Here is a 9,233-nt window from a genome sequence, read left to right on the forward strand (position 1 = left end):
TCGAATTTCCTACAAAAATTTTCACAACAGACCATTCCGACGGAATTTCAATTGATTTTGACGGATTTTATCCGTAAAAAAACGGTTGTTTTCTAGTAGTGTTTGATGTCATGCATGCGAATTGTTGTTTGGATTGTGATGTTAAATGTTGTTATTTGTAATTCATTCTTAGGATGAGTGCACTGTGGTTGTTAGTTCATTCTAGAAGTGGCTCTTTTGATGTTATGGTGGATGACAATGATAAGACCAATTTGATGGAGTTGTTTGAGTAAATGTTTGAGGATTCAATGAAGCAGAATGTTTTCCTCCCTAAATACTTCACCTTGATTGTCAGTAAACCTAGAACTAATCGTAAGTTGGAGTTGGTTAATGATGGGGCAATGTTGAAAAAGTGGGAGTGGAATGAAGGGAAGGACGAAATTGAAGTGTTCACAGAGGAGACAAAATCACCATGTCTTGTGTTTCAGTTAGCTGAAGCGAGTTGGGCAAAAAGGTTGAAGGATCGGGCTGAACAAAGTAAGCATAGAGAGGAAGAGAATAGGAGAATGGCAGAGGCAACAGAAGGTGAGGAGCAACTTGAGGCCCAGCAGCAATTTATTGTGGTTGTTGAGGTCCCAGTTGTGAATGCTGAGAATGTTGAGGTTAAATATGTTAGGGTATTTAACACCCCAGTAGCTGATGAGGTATTTCCAGGGAAATCTCAACCTCAACCCTCACAAAAACAATCATCTCAACCCACACAACATTCCACAAATGAAAAAAAAATAAGACACCAACACCACCAAAGAAAACTCCAAGAAGGAAAAAACTAACTCCAAAAAAGAAAAAAAACCCAACCTACATAGCCCACTCAACCCAGCCAGCCTACACAGTCCAGTCAACCAAGATAGCCCACACCTCCACCACTTAATGAAAACCAGCATCCTTCTCCACCACTAACACCAACACATCATGATTCTCCAAACAATCCACACATACAGAGATCACCCCCCAACCCAAGTAGCCTACACCACCACCACCACCACCATCTAGGCAAACTAGGGCCTCTTCTAGTTCTGCTGGTAAAGTTAAAGAACAAACTAGAATTAAACCCAAAGAGTGAAGGGTGCCCAGAAGCACAACAAATAGGTATAGTGTTGTGGTTAGGTAAAAAAAGGAGCAGGGAGGTAAGTGAATATAAGGAGCAAAAAACCAATGCCTGTTGAGGAAAGTGATGATGAATCTGATCCATGACCTTCTGATGAAAGTGAAGATCATGATTATGAAGCTTCTGATGTTGAGGATGATCTAGATATGGACTTGAACATTGAAGATGACTACATTATGGAAGAAGAAAAACTTGCTAATAATATCCCTAAGAAAACCTTTGAAGATTACTTAGATGGGTCCCATGTTTTAGACAAACTGTACAAAAATGGCAAAGTCTGGTTTCACTTACCATTTGGGTCCATTCAACTTGAACCATGGTAAATTTTTTAAACCAAAACACAATTTTTTGAGTTGTTCAGAGACTACTGCATACAAGAAGGGTTTGTAGTGTCAGTTGACTATACTGACAACCAAAGATACACAGCAAGGTGTTTGATTAGTGATTGCAACTGGAGGATTCATGTAGCAGTCCTTATTGATAAAGTCAGCTGGGCTATAAAGAAGCTAGAAGGAGAACATAGAACTTATGGGAGGCTTGAAGAGAATCCTATGGTCTCTTCAGCATGGCTTTGCAGACATTTGTTACAAGACTTGGAGGCAAACCTAGAGATTCCAGTTAAATCATTGCAACGAATGTGCATTGAAAGATACAGGATCGATGTCAAGCTAAGATTATTCAACAAAGTGAAGGCTTTAGCCAGAGAGCAAATACATGGTGGCTTTGCTCAGTCTTATGCACTACTACCAAATTATGCAGAGATGATTAAGGCCACAAATCCTAGGTCATATGCTCTTATTACATGGACTGACAATGGGGATCAGGGCTTAAAATTCAAGGCTTGTTTCATATCTTTTGCAGCTCAGGTGAAAGGATTATTGGGTGGCTACAGACCTATCATAAGAATAGATGGTGCACATCTCAGTGGCTATTACAAAGGGATTATGTTTACTATAGTTGCAATTGATGGGAATAGTGAAATTTTTGTTATAGCCTATGGTCTTGTTGACACAGAGAGCATAGATAGCTGAACTTATTTCTTCAGAAACCTTAGGTGCTTATTTGCCTAATATGGATGTCAGAAGGATGACTGGACATTCATCAGTGATAGGATAAGGGTAAGGTATTTCATTTATGTGATTATGTATTTGTTATCATTACACCACTAACTTACTTTGCCATGGTTTTTTAAGGGTGTTGAGTCAGCTCTGTTTGAGGTGTTCCTAAGAGCAACTAGGAGAGTTTGCTACCAACATTTGTACTCAAACTGCAAGACTACAAGATGGAGTAGGACAACTTTTCATAAGCTCTTTTGGATTATAGCAAATGCATATAATGAATAAGTGTATGAAAAAGCAATGTCTAAGATTAAGGAGTATGATGTAGCAGCAGAACAATATCTTAGAGCTGTGGAAGAGCAATGGAGTGTGCACAAGTTTGATAGAATAGTTTGTTGTGATCATAACACAACAAACTTTGTTGAGTCATTCAATGCATGCACAAAGCCCATCAGAGATATGCCTGTCCTGACATTATTGGAAAGTAATATCTTGTGCTTAAGTTTTTTACTTTAATGCATGCAAATGGTTGTTTTGGCATAATACACTGTTCTGGTATTATTTGTGGTATGTTTGTTGTGTGTGTGTGTGTGTTTTTTAATTTTGGACTTAATCAGCTGTAAGAAATTGGCGCATGAAAAGGATAGGTGCTAGGTTTGATAAAGCAATTGACATGACAAGGAGTGATGAGTCTAGGTTCTCCCATGTAACAGCCTGTGGAGGTGGAGAGTTTAAAGTCAGGGATGGCCATGTTAAGTTCCCTGTCACACTAGGGAATATGAGCTATGGGTGTGGGAAATGGCAAGGATCAGGGATACCATGCAAGCATGGTCTAAGGGTCATTTACAGCCAAAGACTTGAACCGAGGGATTTTATGTCAACATACTTCAAGGGGGCTGCATAGAAGCTGACATATGCAGACCACATCCATCCCATGGCTGACCCAACTCACTGACCAGCACTTGATGTGCCAGAAATAGCACCACCAACTGTCAAAAGAAGTGCAGGCAGACCAGCTAAGCAGAGTAGAAGAGCCCCTCATGTACCAAGGAGAGGAAAGAGGCACAAGAACAACAAGTGCAGTCTTTACAAAGAACTGGGACACAATGCCTTAAACTGCAATGCAAGAAAGGCAGCTACAGAAAAGGCGAAAAATGCAGCGAGCACTTCACAACAAGGCAAAGGAAGGGGGAAGAAGAGAATGGCTGATAGTTGACATCCATGAAGCTGCCATGCATGATGTGTAAGTTTTTGGTGAAAACTTTTGAAACTTAAGTGTTAAGTACTTAGTTTGTTTTGGCATAAACATGTTTTTGACATTTCCACGATATGTAATACAAATATTATACATTTATGTAGCCATAATATTTTGACATCGCAAGCTATGTAATAGCTAGAAATGCAAATTTCTTTTAGCAATGATATTTTGTTTACATAAATTATTTCAAGGCTACAAATACAATCACCATAAACATAACTACTCCTATTTTAATTGCTGCATCAACTATTTTTTGCTGCTCTGCTACTTTTCTCTTGAGCTCCTTCAATTCTTGCTTCAACAAGCTTTCACCTCTATGGCATTGTGTGTCTATCCCTCCCCTGCTTTGATATTTATAACCTGAAAGGACATTTTGCTCGGCATTACCCTTGGACGATCTGAAAGTCTCCATACATCACACTTATAGTACAACCTTTGTGGATTTTTTGCCGAATCAGAGCTCCTTATTGCAAACCTCCTACCACAACAACAAGCTTTGTTTGGCACTCTTACTTACAAAGAATCGTAAGATGACAATGATGATTTCGAGTGAGTGGACATCTTTGCAATTGTTTTTAGAAGTGTGAATTGCTACTCCAATCCCTCAAGTACTACTTTTATATACATAAACTAGCCATTATAATTGTTCAGCGGCAAGTTTTTTTTTTTTTTTTAATAAAATAGCCGTTGCAAATTCTAGGTATCTGGTGACATAACTTTATACTTAATGGTATTTGGTGAAATAACTTTTAAATTAATGGTATATGCTGAATTAGTAAATTACCCCAAACGGCGGACTACCGGCAGTTACCAAAAAAGGCATTTTGTGGTAATGTACAGGAACTGAGTGGTACATGGTGAATTAGAAAGTTTTTGGTGGTATATGGTGAATTAAGTTATAACTCAGTGGTATATGGTGAAATTTCTGAATCATAAATTGGTCATACAACTCAAAATGTTGTCTTGTTTGCCACATTAAACTGACATTCTCTTTAGCTATTGTCATACTATCATAGGATCATAATCTATACTTTAAACTATGACGGGTTAAACTAGTGTTGTCTTTAATTAAAATGGGTCGTCGTTACCTTCAATTTCACAATTCTTGTAACTGCTCTTGTTATTTGTTGGATAATGGTATCCCTAAGCTGAGTCCGTAATGGTGTGTGGTGGATTATTATTCATTTTTGAGTTTTGGAGTTTAATAGTATGTAAATAAATCTGCATTAATTTATGGTTATGCTGACTTCTCTAGTTTGTTGTCTGAATTCCCTAACAATCTATGTTGGTTTCAAATTTTAAAGTCTATTGTGACAAATTTGTGAGATTATTGTCCGAGAAAAGGGGTATTATAACAACTAAATTGAAGAATACTGATAATTTCTGCTCAGGATTCATCCATTTAATTTTTTTTTATTTATTTTTTACATGTTGTATATTTCACAAGACCAAATTCAAACAACAAAAATCCAGGACAAGCAAGCCTTGTTGAGATTAAATCTCGGGTGGTCAAAATGTATGCCTTGTTACACCTAAATGTTATTTATGTATGTTTGATAAATATTTCTCCATTTTGTTCAAGACATTAAGATGGAAGTCTAAAAAGTTTTACATCCACAAAGCCACGCCCGTATATAAGAGTATGCATGTGTGTTAAGTCTTTCTCCTTTTGTCAACCAAATTCGTTAGATTCCAGGACCTCTAGCTGTGTTGTTAATACACTATTTCTCTCTGATTAAAATAATGATATTTGTTTCAGAAGTTTGTTGTGATCAACCCCCCTTAAATAAGGATTGTTGTTGCTATACCACATTGAGAAATAACGAAAAGGGTACGACAACTTAGGAAATAAATGGCAGGAGTTGAGACTAGACAAATCATACCTTTCTCGTTCTTTTGGCTAAGATCTAGTGTAGTATCTATTCTTATCAGTTTATATCTGATACGTGTGCTAATGGCTCACAACGATATTAAATTTATTTAAGGGGGAAAATCCACCATAGTAGCTTGCTACTAGGATCTTCAAGCGTCGCCCATGTGTCGCACTACTACACGGGCCTGGCATATCCCAACAATTACTTAGTTCATAATTCTTGTTATGTAACCTAAAGCTAATGTATGTCACTTAATGTGTATGATAACACATCTATCTTTTATAATTGGCTGGAATGAATGAATTCCTAAAGATTTTGTTTCATTTGTTTGGTAATAACATGTATACACACATTTCACGGTAGAATTTATATATCGACCCGAGATTGTGTTGTAAGAAATACTTAAAAAATTTAATGCGGAAATAAAACTTAAGCCTAGAATCAATTGATACATTACATACCATTTGATGAGCTTAAAGCCATGATTGTACCTTTGGTTGGATGAATCTTGATGGGGAAGAAGAACAATACCAAACCCTTCTCCTGTCTCACTAACTTTAATACTTGATTTTTTTATTAGCTCTTAATGATGGAAAATGTAAAAACAGTCTACTATTTGAAAAAACATAACCTCTATATATATATATTCTTTATATGTAGTCCAATTGTCCTTAATAGAGGAGAGCAGAGGGCCCGATTTTAGTCGGATAAAACCAACTATCTTTTATATCAATAAATGTTATCTTTTATTAATTATTTATAATTAAATCATTAATAAGTTAAGTAAACCAATCCATCAAAGGACACTTATCTTTTATACAGTATTGATTTAATATGAGCATTTCTGTAATTGGATATATGTATTAACTTAAATAGTGACATTTAATTAATTAAAACAATAGATTAAGCGGGTCACCTACTTGACACGTAATGTGGAATTTACATTCACCCACTTGGCCCGCTAAATCGATTATGAAAAAACTTACATTATATATAAATATAAAACATATGTAATATATAAAGACATATTTTAAAAATCTTTAACACGTAATCACGATTACAATAATACATATCCAACATGCTCAAAAAACAAATATAATTACCATAATATTGAAGTTAGCACAAATGATTAGCACAAGTCATGGTGGTTATGCAACAACAAAAAATAACTCCACACTTCCTTCCATGTACTACATACTAATAATCCATACTAATTCAATTTTTAATACTATAATGGCCCCTGTAATTCGTCTCGTCAGGACAATTCTTGTTTTTACATAACATAATGTATACAATAACAAGAATAAGCAAAAACAAACTTTAATTGCGCAAAATGTCAATTAGTACCACTATCAATATACATTTATGGATTTCCCAAAAGGCCCATCCTTATAACATGTTCTAAGTATGCCTTTCGTGATAATCCTTTAGTGAGTGGATCGGCTATCATAAATGTGTACTTATATTTTCAATTGACACTTGTTGTTTATTTACTCTTTCTCTAATGACCAAGTACTTTAAATCCATGGCCTTCGACCCACTCGAAAATTTACCATTCTTCGAGAAGAATACAGCTGCGGTGTTATCACAAAATATTTTCAACAGCTTGGCAATAGAGTTGACAACACCAAGCCCTGAAAATAAATTTTTGTAGCCATAATGTATGATTTGAGGCTTCAAAACAAGCAATAAATTCGGCTTCCATTGTGGCAGAAGCAATAATGGATTGCTTCTTACTTTGCCATGAGATTGCCCCATTTTCTAGCATAAAAACAAACCCTGATGTTGATTGCATCCTATCGAAACAACCACGATAATTGGAATCCAAATATTCAACAACCTCTAATGCTTGTGACCTTTTATATGTGAGCATGTAATCCTTAGTTCCTTGAAGATACCTCATAACTTTCTTTGCAGCTTTCTAGTGTTCAAATCCTGGATCACTTTGGTATCTTCCTAACATCCCAATAGCAAAACTAATGTCAGGTCTATTGCATGTTTGAGCATACATCAAACTCCCAACTGCCGTCTGCCGATGCGTAAGAAATTTTCCTCATATGTTCCCTTTCCATTTCATTCTTTGGGCACATCAATTTACTTAATTTGTCACCTTTAACAATAGGTGCAATACCTTTTTAACAAGACTGAATGTCATATCTTTCTACAACTCGGTCAATATATCCTACTGAGACAAACCTAGCAATCCTCGAGATTGATCCCTAAATATCTCGATCCCAATAACATACTTTGCCTCACCCATATCAACCATCGAAAAGTTTTTAGAAAGATATTCCTTGGTTTCACGTAACAAACCAAGATCACTACTAGATAGCAAAATATCATCCACATATAGTATCAAAAATATAAACTTGCTCCCACTAATCTTAAAGTATATACATTGGTCAACAATGTTTTCCTTAAATCCAAAAGATGTAATGGTATCGTTAAACTTAATATACCATTGTCGGGAAGCTTGTTTAAGACCATAAATGGATTACTTTAATTTACAAACTAGATGTGCAATGTCCTTACTTGTGAACCCTTCAGGTTGTATCATATAGATATCCTCATCCAAATTCCCATTTAAAAAAGCAGTTTCACATCCATTTGATGTAACTCCAAATCAAAATGAGCTACAAGTGCCATGATGATTCTAAGTGAATCCTTCTTAGAAACAGGGGAAAAAGTATCGCTGTAATCGATACCTTCCTTTTGACTGAAACCTTTGGCCAAAGTCTAGCCTTAAATCGTTCGATATTGCCTTTAGCGTCGCGTCGGGTCTTGAAGACCCACTTACAACCGAGGGGTTTACATTTACAAGGCAATTCAACGAGATCCCAAACATCATTATGGGCCATAGATTTCAACTCATCTTTCATAGCTTCCAACCATTTATTAGAATCAGTACTTTCTATGGCTTGTGAAAACGAAATCGGATCCTTTCTTATCCCAATATCAAAGTCAGATTCTTGTAGATACACCACATAATCATCTGAAATGGCAGATTTTCTTTCCCTTTGAGATCTCCTCAAAGCTGCCGGTTGTGGTGGTTCTACATCATTTTCAATGGCAACATTTTCTGGTAGTAATGAACTATCTCCATCATGTTGCTCATGATCCTCAACATGAAAAGAAGGTTGAGGGGCAACAATTTTAGTAGGTGGAAAAGGTGGTGGGATATCCACTCTTATCTCCTCAATTTTAACTTTTCTCAGTTCATTACTCCCACTATTCTCGCCATTCTCTAAGAATCTAGCATTTCCGGTTTCAACAATTCTCGTACTATGGTTAGGACAATAAAATCTGTAACCTTTAGATTTATCTGGATAACCAATGAAATATCCAGATACCGTTCTTGAATCAAGTTTCTTTTCATGAGGGTTATATATTCTAGCCTCCTCTAGACAACCCCATATATGCATATGTCTTAAACTCGGTTTCCTACCAGTCCATAACTCAAAAGGAGTCTTTGGAACAGCTTTACTAAGAACTCAATTTAAGATATACATTACGGTCTTTAAGGCTTCACCCCATAAAGAAACAGGTACAGTAGAGTAACTCATCATACTCCTAACCATTTCCATTAATGTACGATTACGACTTTCAGCAACACCATTCTGTTGAGGCGTTTCTGGCATCGTATACTGTGCAGAAATGCCATGCTTTTCAAGGAATTTGGTAAAAGGTCCAGGATTTTGTCTCGACTCATCATATCTACCATAGTATTCACCACCTCGATCTAATCTCACAATTTCAATCTTTTTTTCTAATTGTCTTTCGACCTCCGTAATGAACATCTCAAAGATGTCAATGGCCTGAGACTTTTCATGTATTAGATAAACATAACCATAACGAGATAGATCATCTATAAAGGTGATAAAATACTTTTATCCTGT

At 36.1% G+C, this 9,233-nt stretch overlaps 1 protein-coding gene across 1 annotated transcript; it reads left to right on the plus strand.

Moving 5' to 3' along the window:
* Positions 1-2,505: 2,505 nt before the first annotated feature.
* Positions 2,506-3,109, plus strand: LOC110727249. The gene is made up of 2 exons (XM_021906816.1): positions 2,506-2,689; positions 2,823-3,109. The coding sequence occupies exons 1-2, from the start codon at positions 2,506-2,508 to the stop codon at positions 3,107-3,109; spliced, it is 471 nt and encodes a 156-aa protein (XP_021762508.1).
* The last annotated feature ends 6,124 nt before the right edge of the window (positions 3,110-9,233 follow it).

Source organism: Chenopodium quinoa, unplaced genomic scaffold, assembly GCF_001683475.1.
Source record: "Chenopodium quinoa cultivar QQ74 unplaced genomic scaffold, ASM168347v1, whole genome shotgun sequence".
NCBI classification, from domain to species: Eukaryota; Viridiplantae; Streptophyta; class Magnoliopsida; order Caryophyllales; family Amaranthaceae; genus Chenopodium; species Chenopodium quinoa.